The sequence below is a fragment of the Notolabrus celidotus genome, chromosome 17, assembly GCF_009762535.1.
Source record: "Notolabrus celidotus isolate fNotCel1 chromosome 17, fNotCel1.pri, whole genome shotgun sequence".
NCBI lineage: Eukaryota > Metazoa > Chordata > Actinopteri > Labriformes > Labridae > Notolabrus > Notolabrus celidotus.
In genome coordinates, this window is record NC_048288.1 from 4,199,599 (window position 1) to 4,220,006 (window position 20,408).

Here is a 20,408-nt window from a genome sequence, read left to right on the forward strand (position 1 = left end):
AGCGGCAGGAGAAAACAACATTAAAAAAGAGTGAATGTAAAAGTGTGTGTTTGAGTTATTAGATAAAACAGACTCTGTGTTTCTGTCTCTCCCTCGACCTTCTTCTCCTCTCCTGGCACAAAGAGACTCCTCCCCAGGATTCCTCGCAGCTCTCTACTGCCCCCTGCAGGCTCGCTCGCCCTCCTGATCCCACCTCTCTGTTGTGTTGGGTTTCTCTCTCTCTCTCTCTCTCTCTCTCTCTGTGACCTTCTCCTGGTATCTCCTTCCATCTTCCTGTACAGATAAATAGATGAAAGGTGTCACTTTCATAATCACGTAACAAAAGCCTTTGTGTGGATAGATTGAGATATCATGGCCTGTAGGAGTGTGTGATTAAGAAGTCTTAAACAGAGTGGCTTGTGTCTGTTAACCAAGCGAGGCTAAAACCTGACATCCAGACTACAAAACATGACGGATCTGTTTATCTGCATGTCAGGTGACAGGAAGTGTCTCCCCTTTATGAAGGAGTCAGATGCTTGTTAGCTGTCTGTAAGCTAACAGCCTCCCTTCTACCCGTCCGTGCAGTAAGGTCTTATCTGTCTGCTGACTGTCTCTGTGCTCTTTACATCCAATAACAGCTGCAGAGGGCAAAGTTTGAACAGCTTTAATGGCATGAAAGTTATAAAACACTATTGCCAGAGCAAAAATGAAATAAAATCAATAACAAATCACATCAAACAATATATAATAATATGTATAAATAAAAAGATAAAAAAATAACATTTAAATTTGAATTTGAAATTTAAATTTGAAATTTAAATTTGAAATTTTAAGATTTAAAGTAATAATTAAAAATAAAACAATAAAACTCGAAGATATAGAACGTGTTATTGGGAAGATATTTCAGTTTGAGGACAGTTTCTATGTTTGTATTTAAAGAAGAGAAGACTTGAAAGACTTGTAAGACTTGTAAGGAGCAGGCAGCTGAATGCTAATGAGCTAGCTAACAGCTAGCCTGTTAAAGTAAAAGAGGGAATCTGGTAGCTTGTAATTCTAGCACGTCGTTTACTATATAGCTATACGAGTGTAATGAAAGCAGATACTTCTTCAGTGTGGCACCCAGCCAGATGTGTTCCAGATTAAAGTTTAGCTAACAGGTGCTTATGCTAGCACATTAGCATAAGCAAGGCAAGCTGATTTATAAAGCACCATCCACACAAAGAGCAACTCAAAGTGCTTTACAGAGTTAAAAACAAAAAACAGAACAGTAGCAATCAACAAAAACAAACAGTAAACATTTAAAACATTTAAATCCAGTCTTGTAAAAATCACAAACTCACAAATGCTTACTGGTGAAATAATGGGACAGTTGTTCAGCTTGTCAGATTAGTAATACATGTCTAGCCTCATTCCAGTCCCAGGGAGACGAATTACAGTGTGTAAGCTTGGTGGAAAAGGTGAGTTTTTAGGCAGGATTTGAAGGTGGTGGGAGAGGTGGAATTCTGTACGTCCAGGGGGAGAGAGTTCCAGATGCGGGGCGCCGAGCGGCTGAAGGCTCTCGACCCTAGGTGGTCAAGTGAGCAGGTGGGAGGGTGAGTTAGATGAGAGAGGAGGACCTGAGACTACAGGTGGGAATTTTAGTATGGAGGAGGTCAATGCGGTACTGAGGAGCTAAGTTGTTGATGGCCTTATAGGTGAGGAACAGAATCTTAAAAATGATGCGGAATTTGATGGGAAGCCAGTGGAGCTGCTGCAGGACAGGTGTGATGTGACTGGTGGAGGGGGTTCTGGTGATAATGCAGGCAGTGTAGTTTTGAACCAGTTGAAGTTTATGGATGGATTTGTCAGGTAAACCAAAAAGAAGGGAGTTGCAATAATCTAGGCGGGAGGTGACCAGGGTGTGAACCAGAATGGATGTACTGTTGGGGGAGAGAGATGGACTCAGGCGAGAGATGTTACGGAGATGGAAGTATGCTGACCGGGTGACATTATTGATGTGGGACTGGAATGACAGTGTACTGTCGAGGATGACACCCAGACTCTTAACATAGGGGGAGGGGGAGACGGAGGAGTTGTCAATGAGGATGGAGAGCTTGCATCCATTTAAAGGGTGGAGTAAGCAGCTAAAAAGAGGACTGTTTTTTAGTCTTGCATACATGTTGAAACCCTTGTTAGCATCTCTCACAACTGAGTTTTCCTCTTATTTAGCTCTCTCCATGTGCACACTTAGGCTGTTTTCAAAACTGTCTACTATACTAGCAGTACGTACTGATTTGGCCTAAATTCAGTATGTAGTATGTGAACAAGAGCAAAATCTACAGTATGCCAAAACTCCCCGGATGTGGTACTGATACAGGAACATGTCTCAGTCTGCATCGGACCAGTCTCCCTTGCGTACTGTTTCCCATAATGCACAGCGGTAAAGTTATGCTTCTTCTTTTTAGTCCTTTTTGATGGTGATTTTGATGATTCCATATAAACTACCTCTTAACTCTTTAAATCATAAGTGATGCTAATGAAGCAGTCTATCTATCAGCTTGGCCGTTGTTTACTTCTGCTTTCCTAAACCGGAAATCCAGTGACGTCTGGCTCAGCATGCTGCAGACCAGATCCAACAGAACAGTCAGACTACAGACTAAATTCAAACACAGTATGTAGGCAGTACCTACTGCCTACTACATACTTGTAGATATTATGTAGCTGGCCGTTTTGAAAACAGCCTTATTCTCCGTTTGTTCCTTTTTTTCTGACTCTGCTTTTAATCCAAATGTTGGCAGAAAATTAGCGAGACCTCCTGACATCCAGCAGAGCGCACATCTGAATATGAAATACATGCCGGGCTGTTAATATGCAATATTTCAGTTAATTGACTTCCTAATGGAGAGCCTCTCAACCTTAAATTCTAACATGTGGCGAGTAAGGGATAATCAGGGCAATTCAACATATCCAGGCGTTGGTTTAAAAGCAAGGTGTAAATATTCTCATTAGGGTGAGTGGCAGGGCGCGATTAAGAGCCAAGATGTTGATTGCAGAGATGGAGGTTAGCCAGATTTGTTGAGAACTCATACCTGCTCACTGATCAGAATTAAAAAGTTGTGCATGCATCATGAGATATTTAAAGAAACAAACAGATGTTTCAAACGTGATGTGTTCTGCCTGCAGTGTGTTCTCATCCCTCACTTTATTTATGTTGTTAATAAGCTGAAGTGGAGTCGGCCAGGTTTGCTGTTGTAACGTCTTTGAGCAGAGTTTTGAAGGTGGCCACCACAACTGTACGCTTTTGCCGGGGGGTGACGATGCCGTAAAATTAGACGGCGCTCGTTTGTCATGTCAAGGTCGATACTTCCCTCAGGTTCCGCATTCCTCCTCCTCATCTTTTTCTCTGCCTCTATCCCTTCTCCTTTTTCTATGTCTGAGTGAGCGCTGCCCCCCTCTCTCCTCCTCTCTCCTCCTCTCTCCTTCCATAACAGTTCATTATTACACATAGGTGTTTTGCTCCCCTGTCCTCCCTCCCCCTGACCTACCTTTCCCCCCTCGTTCCCTTCTTTCTTACCCTTTCTTACTCTCTCCATTTCTCCTCCTTGCCAAATCCTTTTCTTTATCATCATCCTCCTCCTTAGCTCTCTTTTCCTCTCCAAGCTTCATCTTTCTCCCTCCCTGCCACTCTCTCCTCTCAGGCTTTCCATCCAGAATCTGTGAGCCCCAGTGTTTGGCCAGGATGAATGGGAGCTATTTAAGCTGCTGGCAGGTCCATCCGGTGTGTGTGTGTGTGTGTGTGTGTGTGTGTGTGTGTGTGTGTTTGTGTGTGTGTGTGTGTGTGTGTGTGTGTGTGTGTGTGTGTGTGTGTGTGTGTGTGTGTGTGTGTGTGTGTGTGTGCGTGTGCGTGTGCGTGCGAGAGAGAGAGAGAGAGGACTGTGGGTGTTGTGTGTTTCAACAACTTGGGATGTTCAAATCTTGGCTGGGTTTCACTTTCAGAGGTTTTGAAGTAACCAGATAAATAAACGTTTGTAAATGTTGCCATGCTAAACGCAGCAAACTGCACCCTCCACTTGCACAGAACATGATTTATTTTACACACACAACCCCCCACAGAGTAGTATTGGCCTCACACACCGCTGAATGAGTTGTATATTATTGTAAAAAATAATTATCTTTGTCTTTTCTTCCTGTTTAGTCCGCCAAAGGTCCCCGTGGTTGTGTCTGGAGTGATAACAAAGGTAAGACACACACAAGCACACTCTCAGCTCTCAGACGCACACGAGCACAGACCACCGGTACCGTTAGAATAAGCGTTATATGATGATTTATATCTGGGACATGAGCTCTACAGGGAGAGGTAGAAGCTTAGTGTGGAGATAGAACAAGAGAGAGGAGGAAAAACAAGGCTTAGCTGAGGGAAGAAGAGGAGAGGAGAGATACATGTGGACTGCCAAGCAGGGAGAGAACTCTCTGTGATGTATGGAGGGATGTATAGTGAGTGGGTGCTCACGCCAAATCACAGCAAATGTTCTCCCCAGACTCTTTCCAAACAGAGCAGGTCTAGACCGGACTTTATGTTAACAAAGACCCAACATCAAGACAGGATAAGATCCAGTCCCATCTTACAGACAGGACTCAGTCTGATCTCATCTTAATCCACCATGAGCAGAGCACTTTGCAGCATTTAGCAAGTTACAGTCAATCAATCAATCTTTATTTGTATAGCGCCAAATCACAACAAACGTTATCTCAAGACGCTTTTACAAACATAGGAGGTCTAGACCACTCTATGTCAAATTATGAACAGAGACCCAACTTCAAGACAGGGTCTGACCCCACCTTAATCCATCATGAGCATTGCACATCGCAGTATTTAGCTAGTTACAGTGGTGAGGAAGAACTTCCTTTTAACAGGCAGAAACCTCGAGCAGAACCAGACTCATGTTAGACAGCCATCATGCCTCAACATGGTTGGGTCTGGAAAGACAGATAGAGGGGAGTAAGAGAGAGAAGTGATAGTGATGAGACGAGTCGTAGAAGCTGTTGCCGCTGGAGTCCAGCATGTCCGGATCAGCTGGAGTCCAGATCGTCCACAGCAGGAGGACGTCTACAGCAGCTCAGAGGAACCTACGAGACAGTGGAGCTCAGGGACTCCAGAAAGGTCTATGGTTAGTAACTTTAATGGGACAGGCAGAGTTAAAGTAAGTGATGAGGGGGTTGGGGGGAAGGGGGTGAGCTAGGATCCCAGTGTGTCAGTGTGCCAGTTCCCCCGGCAGTCTAGGCCTATAGCAGCATGACAAAAGCTGGTCCAAGCCTGATCCAGCTCTAACTATAAGCTTTATCAAAAAGGAAAGTTTTAAGCCTACTCTTAAAAGTAGAGAGGGTGTCTGCCTCCCGGACCCTGACTGGTAGATGATTCCAAAGGAGAGGGGCCTGATAACTGAAGGTTCTACCTCCCATACTACTTTTAGAGATTTTAGGTACAACTAGCAAGCCTGCATGTTGGGAGCGTAGAGTTCTAGAGGGGTAATAGGGCACTATGAGCTCTTTAAGATACGAGGGTGCCTGATTTTTAAGGGCTTTGTAGGTTAAAAGAAGGATTTTAAATTATATTCTACATTTTATTGGGAGCCAGTGTAGAGAAGCTAGCACTGGAGAGATGTGCTCCCTCTTCCTAGTTTTAGTCAATACTCGAGCTGCGGCGTTTTGACCTAGTGGCATGGGCAAACTTCCTTTAACAGGCAGAAACCTCCAGCAGGACCAGACTCATGTTAGACACACATCTGCTGAGGCCGTGTTGGAGAGAGGGATAGAGGGAGATGAAGAGAGAGAGAGATGATAGTGGTGAGACAGATAGTAGTAGTTGTAGCAGCTGGAGTCTGGCACGTCCACAGCAGCAGAGATCCAGAGGAACCTACAAGACAAGGGAGCTCAGGGACTCCAGAAAGGTCTATGGTTAGTACCTTTAATGGGACAGGGAGAGTTAAAGTAAGAGACAGGCAGACAGAGGAGAGAGAGGAAAAGACAGGATCCCAGTGTGTCAGTCTAAGCCTATAGCAGCATAACTAAGAGCTGGTCCAAGCCTGATCCAGCTCTAACTATAAGCTTTATCAAAAAGGAAAGTTTACAAGCCTACTCTTAAAAGTAGAGAGGGTGTCTGCCTCCCGGACCCAGAAACCTCGAGCAGAACCAGACTCATGCTAGACACACACACACATCTGCCGAGACCAAGAAAGTATCACACGTTTAAGCATCGGGGTCTTGCCTCATCCTGAAGGGAATCTAAATTCAAAACAAATTCATAAAACAGCTACAAAGAAAATATTCCCTCTGATCACATGGTCGATGACACTTTCATCAGCCTCCTTGCAGGACAAATGAACATTAAACTGAACATTTGAATCATGGACAAGTTAAATAATTAACCTGATCATTTGCTGTAATTTGCATCACACTGAACATTTCCACCGGAGGTAACTGAAGACGAGGAATGCATGAATATTGATGTTGACATTTCTGTCCTTTGTCAGCTCCTCTTCTTCTCTGGGCTTTGCAGTGACACACCTCTAAACATAAATGATGGAAAAACATCCAATCTTGTTGATAATATCACTACTGCTTATGGTTTAAAATATTTTACAGGGATGTGTAAGGTAGAGATGCTCTCATCTCTGCTGCCTTGCTCTACTTCTCTCTATCAGAGACAGCTGAGGCCCTGCAGCTCCTCATGCTGCTCTCACATCTGAGCATGCAAACCGTCATTATATCCTTCTCTGAAGTCAAGCCTGAGGAGGAACTGATGTTTCTGCTACAATGTTTACTGATTTAGAATGCAAACGGAAACGTTTTTGCCACAGTGTCAACAGGCAGAGGGGAAATGTGATTGAGTTGATTAGATACAGTCATGGACAAAAGTATTGGCACCCCTGGAATTTTTCCCGAAAATACACCATTTCTCCCAGAAATTGTTGCAATTACAAATGTTTTTTGTATACACATGTTTATTGCATGTATGTGCATTGGAACAACACAAAAAACAGAAGAAAAAAGGCAAAATTGACATAATTTTAAACAAAACTAAAAAAATGGGCCGGACAAAATTTTTGGCATCCTCAAGTTAATATTTGGTTGCACACCCTTTGGAAGAAATAACTGAAACCAATTGCTTCCTATAATCATCAACAAACTTCCTACACCTCTCAACTGGAAATTTGGACCACTCTTCTTTCACAAACTGCTCCAGGTCTCTCAGATTTGAAAGGTGCCTTCTTGCAACAGCAATTTTGAGATCTCTCCACAGGTGTTCAATGGGATTCAGATCTGGACTCATTGCTGGCCACTTCAGAACTCTCCAACCATTTCTTGGTGCTTTTTGAGGTGTGTTTTGGGTCATCGTCCTGCTGGAACACCCATGACCTCTGACCCAGACCCAGCTTTCTGACACTAGGCCCTACATTGCGGCCTAAAATCTTTTGATAGTCTCCAGATTTCATGATTCCTTGAACACGGTCAAGGCACCCATTGCCAGAGGCAGCAAACCAACCCCAAAACATTTTCAAATTCCAGGGGTGCCATTACTTTTGTCCATGACTGTACGACGTGTTTGATCAGGTTGTTCCTGGTGTTACTTTTGTTTGAGAGAATTGACCATCATTGTTATGAGGTTTTGACCAATCAGATTCATGTATTTAATAGGGATGTCCCGATACTGATCTCAACTATTGGAAACAGAGCCGATCTGTACTTTTTTTAATTGATCAGTGATTGGCATTTCATCTCATCCGATCATTTACGTCCACTGTCACTGAACTCAATTTGCAGCTGAAGGCTTGAGGGTTATTGATCCGAGTTCACTTAACTGTTTATACATAAACAGAAAATAATAAATGGGACATTTATGTAGAACTCAAGCCATGATTTAAGTTTTATTGTAGAACTCATGTGCAACACCAGACGCATTATAAGAGAAGCTCTACGCACTCTATGATAACTCTGCAGGGACATACGGTTCAAAAAGGTGAAATCACAATCCAAAAATAGGACAGTCTGCTACATTAGTAACCTTGTGGCTAGCGGCAGCTGCTGTTCACTATACCGGCATGTCGCTCCGTAGCTAGCGGCATGCAACCAGGCGTGTTTGGATCTCGCTGTCACTCCCAATATGTACATTCTCCGTCTCACAGCCGTTGTGAATCACGCACTGTCTCGTGAGAGTTGCGTTCAGAGCATCCTCGAATTGAAGCGTGCTGTAATGAAGCACACCAGTTTCTTGGTATGATACATAGACTGTATATATGATGGACAGCATCGCTCAGCCTTTTCCCATTGTACGGTTTTAAAGCCAAAATATCTGACATCTTGTACATTTTCTGCAGCCAGATTCTGCGCAGTAGGGAATTTGTGTGTTTCCACCCAGATGTAAAACCCCATTTTTCAACCTCTAATAACTAATGACAAAGAAACTTTTCAGGAAAAAGAGGCCTTGAACACAAAACAGTCAAATAATAACTACATATCACCACAGCATACGGATGTGAGAAACATTCGTACAATGTGTATTTATTTTTTAAAGTTTGACTGCAGCCACATTCAAATGAATGGGGGAGACAGAGTTTTTGACCTATACTGCAGCCAGCCACTAGGGGGAGCAGTTTTTGTGGCAGCCTCGAGCTGAGTGAGACGACGTCCATTTTATATACAGTCTATGGTCTCATACAGCAGAGCCTGTAAACAGATTGAGTTTTACAACAATGCTACCTGGATTTAGTTAAATGGAATGAGACATATTTTAGTTATTTTTTGACTTACTTAAAACAGTAAAACAGTCTGCAGCCCAACTCTCTTATCTCTTGTGCAACTATTATCTAGGCAAACACAAGTATTGGATAAAGGCTCAGTATGATAATCTGGACATCCCTAGTATTTAACACAGCTGGAGAATAAAAGTGTAACTATTTGTTCTCAATAAATCTGTCTTATGCATTTGGTCATTATTGTGGTGATGTTAATTGTTGATGATGATAACGGAAAGTCTTAAATGGTTTTGTTGCTTCATTGTAGATGTTCCTTATTTTACAAAAAAAAAAAGAAATTCCTTACTTACTTTTGTGCATTGCCTTTACACTGCTTGGCAGTACCTGCACCCAAATGGACTTGAAGCACTTTGTTACTCTTACTGATCTTGTTTCCTCTTGTCTAGATCTTTGCTTGTGTTGTTCTTGTTCTCGTATGTACGTCGCTTTGGATAAAAGCGTCTACTAAATGACATTGTAACATTGTAACATTGTAGTAAGATCATGACATTTCTTAAGTCAACCCACTCCAGAGATTATGTCAAAAAATATACCATGTAGAGTTATAAAATAAGAAAACAAACTGTTAAGATCTTGCTTGGTCATGTTTTGTTTTCTTTTAATCTGGTCATTCTTAAAGATACAGTAAAATAAAACTGCAGTCTTATCGTCATGGCTGTGATAGTTTTAAATGAAAGCTGATACAACTGTCAGCCTAACACAGGAAGCAGAGGAAGTCTTTTTGCAGAAATGTTCCTGTGAATGGGATTCTGTTTGTTTGTTCAGGGTTTGACAGCCTTGACCTGCCTCTTTGAAAAGTGGGTCAAAGCCTGTGACGAGCCATATTTGTTAAATTCTTTCTGACTCTGTATGCCATCGATGTCCTGTGAGAGCATACAGATGTGTGTGTGTGTGTGTGTGTTTGTGTGTAAAAAGTGTCCTTGAGTCCGTGGATGGCTCCGTTCCCTGCCTGTCAGAGCAGGTAGATTGTTTGTGGAAGATTGCAGTGATATCAGCAAGGTGGCAGACATCCCATTTATCCCCCGATCCTCCTCTAGCCTTTCCATTCGCCCCCTATCTGCTGCCATCACACACCCAGAGGCCTGGCACTGCACAAAGCTTTAGAGCAGCCTTTTAGAAGCTGAGTGAAACACTTCACTTTGTTTGTGTGTGTGTGTGTGTGTGTGTGTGTGTGTGTGTGTGTGTGTGTGTGTGTGTGTGTGTGTGTGTGTGTGTGTGTCTCTGTGGACTTGGTGACCTGCTGGGATTTTTTAAAAGTGTTAGAAAACAGGACGTTTCCTGGCATGGCTTTTCTCATGTCTTTTACTCATCCTCAGGTGATCGTCTAGAAATGATTTGATCCAGGTTACTAAAGGTGGTCATCTATGGTCAGCTAGCTGAAGGAAAACTGTAACATTAGTTAGTGAGTTATTTTAGGTTTACATGTTTTTGGTTTCTTTATGTGGAGCTTTAGCCTTAAAGGTGACATATCATGCAAAATGGACTTTTTAATGGTTCTCTACCTGAAATATGTGTCCCTGGCATGTCTACAAACCCCCCGAGAATGAAAAAAATCCATTCTGCCCCTGTTCTGATTTCTCCACCTTTCTGTAAATGTGTGTGAAACGAGCCGTTTCAGACTTCCGTGTTTTTGTTACGTAACAACAATATCCGGTCTGTCACGGAGTCAGAGCTCGGAGCTTGAGGGAGGCATGCTAGTTGTAGGCTGTCTTAATAAACACAAAGGTCGGTTTTACTCCCTACGTCTGCAGATTTGAAGATCTAGTGGATGATTTTTATTGTTAGCATAGCTACATAGCTACAAGTCGTAGCTGTGTAGCAAGACACAGGTCTACATACTGACAAATAAAACAACAAGAAACACAGAATCTGTGACCAATCCTTCAGAAAAGGTCCTGCTGCCTTTCTGGCAGAGGTCGGTTTTACTCCCCACGTCTGCAGATTTGAAGATCTAGTGGATGATTTTTATTTATCATGGATAAGTGCTAGCGCTAGTTAGCATAGCCACATAGCTACATGTTCGTAGCTGTAGCTGTGTACCAAGACACACGTCGACATACTGATAAATAAAACAACAAGAAACACTAAATCTGTGACCAATCCTTCAGAAAGGTCCTGCTGCCTTTCTGGCAGAGGTCGGTTTTACTCCCCACGTCTGCAGATTTGAAGATCTAGTGGATGATTTTTATTTATCATGGATAAGTGCTAGCGCTAGTTAGCATAGCCACATAGCTACATGTTCGTAGCTGTAGCTGTGTACCAAGACACACGTCGACATACTGATAAATAAAACAACAAGAAACACTAAATCTGTGACCAATCCTTCAGAAAGGTCCTGCTGCAGGCGCCTCTCCGTCAGGATCAGATTATGGATCAGATTCAGAGGGTTGAAGTAACGTGATCTCTGAGCAGCCGTGTATATTCAGCCAACATGTAAACATTAGATCAACGTGCTGGACAGCCGAGGCACATCCACTTCCTGAGGGGGCGTGGTCAGAGAGAAAACAGAGTGTTCTGAGGAGGACTGAAGAAGAGGGTTTTTCAGGCATGCCAAAATCTGATTTCAAAGTGTTTTTTTGAGCATAAACTTTAAAGACATGTTTTGGGGACCTCTTAGACCAAGATATGTTGATGAAAGAAGCGTGATATGTCAACTTTAACATCTAGACTTTGTCTATAAATTATAAGAATTAAAATATTTTTAAACAATCCGAAGTGTTTAAAGGTATAGTTCATGTTTCTGAGGTGAGGTTGTTAAAGGTACTTGTAAACTGTAGGTGTATCAGCCACATGTGATGCTGGTCAGTTTGGCACCTTTGTTGAGAAACCATAAAGAGTGCTGGCTCGGGAGCTAGTAGAAGTTACCAATTAGAGTGAATTCACAAAATGAACGCTTTATGTGTCTTGAACGCATGCAGGTGTGTCTTGTGAATAGGGATCTAAATTAGGGACTGATTCTCCAAGTCTGATCTCTTCTGCCAGGCTGTTCCACAGTCTGGGTGCTCTGACAATTAATTGATTGATAAGAAATTACTCGAAACACGCATTTTTGTTATCAATTTTCCATCTCGAGGAACAAACATCATGTGGTCTCATATCACACTCCGCTATCAGGGAGGTGTTTTAAGTTTATAGCATGTTTGGATGTGAATCAGCTGTTAAAGGTGTTGCGTACAGCGGAGACGCTCAGCTGGCGGCTGCGGCTGTACGTCAGGTCTCCACGTGCGCTTTTTAAAAGAGGATCAATACACAACTGCTGCCAACTATGACACAAACACAAAGGTTGACAACTTTAAACAGGACATTTCCACCTTTGGATACAAAGTCAACAGACTGGTGGGGATTGCTAGTACACTATGTTTGCAGACCAGCAACATCAGAGCCGTCTGAGCTTCTCTGCCATCGCTGATTATGACTCGGTTGCGCTCCATGCTGACACCTGACCACGTACACATGCTTATTTTTCTCAATAAGAACGAGTAGACAGAAAACTGGACACTGTGAGTCTGAAGTACTTTTCTGAAGGGGGGATATATGAAGGGGCCAGTCCATGTTGTGTCTTAAATGTGATTACAATGATCTAAAGTCAACCCTAAAACCAACAGGTAGAGAATGTACCATTGAACATTATCTGGCCGACAAAGTAACAGAGGATGAGTTTGTTATTTCAGCTCAGTCCTCCCCTTCAGCAGCTAACACAGTCTGTATTCTGATAATGTAGACACACGTGGTCCATGGGAAACACTTAAAACACCTCCATTCAGCTTTTTGGTTTAACTTCTAAAGATTGAAGAAAGCGGGTAAAACGTCAGCGTTCAGTAAGACAGGGAACTCTGGATGGTGAGTGCTGCAGATTGTATGTGAGCTGCTGGTATCCTCTGATTCAGAAAGCTTCTGAAGTTCTGTTGTTACCAAGTCCCACTCCTGACAGCTGGAGCTCTCTGCTCACACCTGCACCACCAGGTAACTTGGGATCCCTCCTGTTTCTCCCCTCTCTCATTTGATCTGTACAGTCATGGCCAAAAGTTTTGAGAATGACACAAATATTACATTTTCAGAAAGTCTGCTGCTTCAGGGTTTTTAGGTGTTTTTGTCAGATGTTTCTATGGTATAATGAAATACAATTAGAAGCATTTCATAAGTATCAAAAGCTTTTATTGAGAATTACACAGAATTCATGCAATAAGTCAATATTTGCAGTGTTGACCCTTCTTTTTCAAGACCTCTGCAATTCTCCCTGGCATGCTGTCAATCAACTTCTGGACCAAATCCTGACTGATGGCAGTCCATTCTTGCATAATCAATGCTTGGAGTTTGTCAGAATTTGTGGGTTTTTGATTGTCCACCCGCCTCTTAAGGATTGACCACAAGTTCTCAATGGGATTAAGATCTGGGGAGTTTCCTGGCCAAGGGCCCAAAATCTTAATGTTTTGTTCCCCGAGCCATTTTGTTATGACTTTTGCTTTATGGCAAGGTGCTCCATCATGCTGGAAAAGGCATTCTTCATCACCAAACTGCCCTTGGATGGTTGGGAGAAGTTGCTCTCGGAGGACGTTCTGGTACCATTCTTTATTCATGGCTGTGTTTTTAGGCAAGATTGTGAGAGAGCCCACTCCCTTGACCGGAAAGCAACCCCACACATGAATGGTCTCAGGATGCTTCACTGTTGGCAAGAGACAGGACTGATGGTAGCACTCACCTCGTCTTCTCCGAACAAGCCTTCCTCCAGATGCCCCAAACAATCGGAAAGGGGATTCATCAGAGAAAATGACTTTACCCCAGTCCTCAGCAGTCCAGTCCCTGTACCTTCTGCAGAATATCAGTCTGTCCCTGATGTTTTTACTGGAGAGAAGTGGCTTCTTTGCTGCCCTCCTTGACACCAGGCCTTCCTCCAAAAGTCTTTGCCTCACTGTGCGTGCAGATGCACTCACACCTGCCTGCTGCCATTCCTGAGCAAGCTCTGCACTGGTGGTGGCCCGATCCCACAGCTGTAACACCTTCAGGAGACGGTCCTGGCGCTTGCTGGACTTTCTTGGGCGCCCTGGAGCCTGTTTGGCAACAATTGAACCTCTCTCCTTGAAGTTCTTGATAATTGGATAGACGGTTGACTGAGGTGCAATCTTACTCGATGCTATAAACTTCCCTGTTAGGACCTTTTTGTGCAATGCACTGATGGCTGCACGTGTTTCCTTGCAGGTAACCATGGCTAACAGATGAGGAACAATGGTGTCATGCACCATCTTCCTTTTAAAGTGTCCAGTCACTCAATCATGACAGATTGATCGCCAGCCTTGTCCTCATCAACATCCACATCTGTGTTAATGTGTGTGACACCTGTGTGTCATTGAAATGATGTTAGCTGGTCCTTTTGTGGCAGGGCTGAAATGCAGTGGAAATGTTGTTTTTGGTGATAAAGTTCATTTTCAAGGCAAAGAGGGACTTTGCAATTAATTGCAGTTGAGCTGATCACTCCTCATAACATTCTGGAGTATATGCAAATTGGCATTATGAAAACGGAAACAGCAGACTTTGTGAAAATGTAATATTTGTGTCATTCTCAAAACTTTTGGCCATGACTGTAGAGTCTAGTTCTAACGTTGTTGTTTGGGTCTGACTTTCTTAAAATTAGCCAAATGATGTGCCCCAGTTTGATAGCCTAGCTGCTGAGCCGGTCCTCCACCTGGTTTTTCATCAAAGGGGCTGAGCTGACCGACTAGGTAGTACACCGTCTACTGATAAGAACCCCATACTACCTCACTTCAAAAACACGCACTATCCCTTTAAACAAGAATGAGAGATGAGAGATTTTAGAGTAAACCTGCTTCAACAAAACACAATGTCTCTTTAAAACTGATGGATTCAGGCAGATTGTCACAAAGCATGAAAGGAAAGATTACAGTTGTTCTCCTCTTTATTAAAATATAAAGTTTATATGAAATCCCAACAGGGCGCGTAGAGCTCGTCTCTCCCTGAAGGGGTTACATTATCCCTGACATTATAAATATTCTGCTCTTAAGGCACCCAGTGTAAAACTGACAGCTGGAAACATGTCTTTCCGCTCACTGTGACTTCTTTTCTCAGTGAAGTGCAGTAATACAGTTAATTTGTTGCTTTCTGCTGCGTACCTCTGCTTCAGTAGGACAGCGATAGAGGAGACAGAAGCTTTGAGCTTCACTAGAGAGAAGAAGGCCAATTGGAGGTCAAATCCATCCACATCCCATGCTGTTAGCTGGGGAATTGGCTTTAAATGAAAGAAACTCTCTCACACACACACACACACACACACACACACACACACACACACACACACACACACACACACACACACACACACACACACACACACACACTGTAAATGTTTTGGTCCCACCTACACACATGCAAGGAAATTGAGACTGCGTACAGTACAAATTCAGCACACATACATGGAGGATTAGGGTCAAGTGAAGATGGAGTGGGGGAGTAGGTTCAGCTGAAGGTTCAGATGGTGTGTGTGTGTTTTGTATTGTATTGAGTGACTTATTTTAACTAAATCATCATAAACTTCCTAAGGTAAAACAGAACGCAGGAACCACTCAGTGTGCTATTTTATGTATGAAGGAGTGCAAACATCCACACAGGGCCAGAGAGGAGAGTTATCAGCAGAACACCTCTGTGACTCGGAGCTCAAACCCAACGTTTAGGTTAAAGGAATAAAAACCCACCACATGTATCCACTTAAGCATGCAGACATAAACGTAATGTGTGTTAAATGTCTGATTTCCTTAAATGTGCTTCAAGCAGTGAGTTTCCAAGCTTAACCAAGGCTTGCCTAGCTCTCCTTCTCTTCCATACCAGTGAGAAGCAGGGGTATTAAGGAACAAGTGTAAGACTGGACCAAAACAGGAACAGGCGGTGTAAGACAGGACCAAAATAGGAACAGGTGTAAGACAGGATAAAAAGAGGACCAAACAGGTGTAAGAAAGGAACAAACAGGTATAAGACAGGACCAAATCAGGAACAAACGGCTGTAAGACAGGACCAAAACAGGAACGGTTGTAAGACAGGGCCAAACATGAACAAACAGGAACAGGTGTGAGACAGGACTAAAACAGGAACAGGTGCAAGACAGGACTAAAACAGGAACCAGTGTAAGACAGGACTAAAACAGGAACCAGTGTAAGACAGGACTAAAACAGGAACCAGTGTAAGACAGAACCGAAACAGAAACAAACAGGAACCAGTGTAAGACAGGACTAAAACAGGAACCAGTGTAAGACAGGACTAAAACAGGAACCAGTGTAAGACAGGACTAAAACAGGAACCAGTGTAAGACAGAACCGAAACAGAAACAAACAGGAACAGGTGTAAGACAGGACTAAAACAGGATCAGGTGTAAGACAGGACTTAAACAGGAACAGGTGTAAGACAGGACTAAAACAGGAACCAGTGTAAGACAGGACTAAAACAGGAACCAGTGTAAGACAGGACTAAAACAGGAACCAGTGTAAGACAGAACCGAAACAGAAACAAACAGGAACCAGTGTAAGACAGGACTAAAACAGGAACCAGTGTAAGACAGGACTAAAACAGGAACCAGTGTAAGACAGGACTAAAACAGGAACCAGTGTAAGACAGAACCGAAACAGAAACAAACAGGAACAGGTGTAAGACAGGACTAAAACAGGATCAGGTGTAAGACAGGACTTAAACAGGAACAGGTGTAAGACAGGACTAAAACAGGAACAGGTGTAAGACAGGACTTAAACAGGAACAGGTGCAAGACAGGACTAAAACAGGAACAGGTGTAAGACAGGACTTAAACAGGAACAGGTGTAAGACAGGACTAAAACAGGAACAGGTGTAAGACAGGACTTAAACAGGAACAGGTGTAAGACAGGACTAAAACAGGAACAGGTGTAAGACAGGACTAAAACAGAACAGGTGTAAGAGAGGACTAAAACAGAACAGGTGTAAGAGAGGACCAAGATAGGAAAAGTCGTAAAATAGGACAAATACGGAACAAACGGCTGTAAGACAGGACCAGAACAGGAACAGGTGTAATACAGGACCAAAACAAGAACAAACAGGAACAGTTGTAAGACAGGACTGAAACAGGAACCGGTGTAAGACCAGACAAATACAGGTAGATGTGTAAGACAGTACCGAAACAGGAACAGGTGTAAGACAGGACTTACACAGGAACCGGTGTAAGACAAGACAAATACAGGTAGATGTGTAAGACAGTACCGAAACAGGAACAGGTGTAAGACAGGACTTACACAGGAACAGGTGTAAGACAGGACTAAAACAGCAACAGGTGAAAGGCAGAACCAAAACAGTAACAGGTGTAAGACAGGACCAAAACAGGATCTGGTGTAAGACAGGACCAGAACAGGATCTGGTGTGAGACAGAACAAAAAATAGGAACAGGTGTAAGACAGGAACAAAACAGGAACAGGTGTGAGACAAGAATAAAAGAGGAACAGGTGTGAGACAGGACCAAAACCGGAACAGGTATGAGACAGGACCAAAAATGGAACAGGTGTAAGACAGGACTAAAACAGCAACAGGTGAAAGGCAGGACCAAAACAGTAACAGGTGTAAGACAGGACAAAAAATAGGAACAGGTGTAAGACAGGAACAAAACAGGAACAGGTGTGAGACAGAAACAAAAGAAGAACAGGTGTGAGACAGGACTAGAACAGGAACAGGTTTAAGACGGGACCAAAACCAGAACAGGTGTGAGACCGGACCAAAACAGGAACAGGTGTAAGACCGGACCATGACAGGAACAGGTGAAATGCAGGACCAAAAGAGGAACAGGTCTAAGACAAGACTAAAACAGGAACAGGTTTATGACAGGACTAAAACAGCAACAGGTGTAAGACAGGACCAGAACAGGAGCTGGTGTGAGACGGGACCAAAATAGGAACAGTAGTGAGAAGGGACCAAAAAAGGAACATCTGGGAAGAGAGAACACTCACAGGTAAAGGTGAAAGAAAGAATGGGGCACTGAGGGAAAGAAGGGATGATTGGAGTCATGGACGAGGTTGTTCCTGGACATGAAATGAGATTGAGCTGCAGAGCAGAACAAACTGGGACAGATGAATGCCCTTTACTTTAATATTCGTGCACTTTTGGGATTTACCTGTTATGATTACGGGATTGAGAGGATTTAAAGTAGGCCATGAAGTACACATACTGTCCATGTAAACACAGAAACACTACACAACATTAAATGTCACTGTTATTAAATGTTACCATGCACGTCCTGTCATGTTTACTGTCTGGTTGTAGTACTTTAATTCCGTCTACAGTTACTAACCTTATCTCCATGCACCAGCTGACTTTGGTTAAAAAGAAATGTTGTACCTGAAGGTTTGAATATGAAGTTTGACTACACAAAGAATAATCAAAGATATTGAGCACAGTCACCGAGGAGGTGACGGCTTCATGTGCGTCATACTTCCTAAAACAACATCTGTTGTTTACTGTAAGCTTCTTGTTGTGGTAAAATACTCCAGTTACAAAAAGGATTGATCTTGTATCCCTTTGAAGCATTTCAAACAGCCTTTAATAATGAAATAAATCTAAGGTTATGATGCCTGATAGCTACTCCTTCATGATTGGTACCAAACCTCTTTACCTGGAAAACTGTGCAGGATTGAACTGTGATGCCTCGGCTGTAGGCTCACAGGCACAATAATGAGTTCAGTCCATTAAATCCAGTTCTCTGATTGTGTTTCATTTTAGGGTGATAAGGACTTCCCCCCTGCAGCTTCCCAGGTGGCCCACCAGAAGCCCCAGCCTTGTGTCCCAAAGCTGCCCTCTGCCCAGCAAATGAACAGCCATATCCACCAGCCCCGCAAGTGAGCCAGCCTGCAGGCTCCAAGGGCTCCGCTAACTCCACCAGCCAGCCTTCCCAGAAGAACACAGAAGATGAAGATGTTTCCCCACCAGGCTCAGGTCTCAGCTTTGTAATCAGAGTAGTTTTTGTTCACTTGTTGCATTATGGAATTTATCTTCAATATAACCAATTGCCTGCATAGCCATTGTAGGGGACCGCCTGTGTACACCCATGCTGCATTGTGCTGCACTCTCAGTTCTGCACTTTGAATCCTCCCTTCGTGGAGGATTGTTTTCGACAGTCTTAATTTGGTATGTGCGTCCTCTTTAATGGCTATCATTCTCAGATTAAATATAAATAGACTGATCTCAGAGCTGAGTCTGCGAGGGGAACTCTCATCCAACGCCGCTTCAGAGCAACTAGCCAATCACAGAAAACCTGTAATCAGTCAGACCAACTGACCAACCAATCACCTCACAGTGATGAGCCCGAGCTCCAGCCTTCTACCTAATGATCTTCACAGACCAAAAGAACCAATCAAGAAATCAAAAGGTGGACACCAATAACACGTGATCGAGAAACCAAAAAGATCCAGAAGCAGCTTGAACACCAAACTCAGTTTGATGTGTGTCACTGAGACTGCTGCCTCAGGGGACAGCCACAACACGGACCAGGGAGACCTGAGGCTTCTAATTGTATTATAGCTTTAAACAATTACACAACTGTAGTGACTGGCAGACTTCCAATTCAAATTCTAAGTATAGCATCCCGAGAGGAGTAATTAGACAGCTCAACATCAAAAATGCCAGATGAAGGGAACCAATGAGATGCATGTTGTAACGGTCATAACTCATGCTAATTAGCTATGGCTAATAAAGCTTTTAGATCTTAGCGAAGCATCTGAGGCTTGCTCTGGACAGATCCCATACTTACCTTAGTTTAGCAGAAAGAAGTCTTACTGATCTGCTCTGCTCTGCATTCCGCCTGCTTTACTGGTGCTGTAATCATGTCGCTCCTTCAGAGGCAATGTTAGTCGACTGTAATGCAGACCAATCCTGCTTTTAAAGCAAGTCTCCAAGCAGTGCCTCGTTGCTTTAAATTCAAGATATTTCTTTGCCTCATTTCACTCAGGTGGCTTACTTTTTCTTTCTGCTTTGCACTAGAGTTGGCTGGAGAGAAGCTTAAGCCAAAAATGCAATGAAACCTGTTTGCTGTGAAGCAGCTGCAGGATGCTATGTGTTTGTGTTAACAATAGCTTGAACGGCAGAGCAGAGTAATGTGCTTTACAACAAGGTGTTGCAGAGAAGCAGTTCAGAGAATAGTGAGGCTTTGGACTGTCAGATGAAGGTAGTCGCTGTGCAAACATGTGATTACTACATTCCTCAGAAAACACTCTCAAAGAATACATCAACAAGCAAATGTAATCCAAACTTCTGCTTTCACGACTATCAGTTAAAATCTGTAGAAGTCCCCAAAATCCAAAAAACATCCTTAGTAATAATGACACATATCAACACACACGCACGCACACACACACACCTTTCTCCTTAATCACCCTTCCCCTTACACTCAAGTGTCGTTTTGTTGCAACACTAACGTTCAGGTTTCAAGAGAAGAGACAAAGAAATCTATCTTACCCAGAAGGAGTAATTTCCTGTTAATTTAATTAAGTTTAAAGAGTTATATTTTTGTTTTTCTTGGTTCGTATTCTTGAGTAAATTGTTCAAATTGTATAAATCTTTAGTCATTGAGTGGACTTAGGTATTAGGTGTGGTTGTCATAGTAAATAAAGGTATAAACTATCTTGA

General features: G+C 42.9%; 1 protein-coding gene across 1 annotated transcript in view; it reads left to right on the forward strand.

The window, feature by feature from the left end:
• Positions 1–20,408, forward strand: part of dap (death-associated protein) — a 32,897-nt gene extending 12,489 nt beyond the window's left edge. The window contains exons 3-4 of the mRNA XM_034706421.1: positions 4,154–4,196; positions 18,507–20,408. Of these exons, the coding sequence (XP_034562312.1) occupies positions 4,154–4,196; positions 18,507–18,626 (163 nt within the window). The 3' untranslated portion in view covers positions 18,627–20,408. The remainder of the gene's footprint in view (positions 1–4,153; positions 4,197–18,506) is intronic.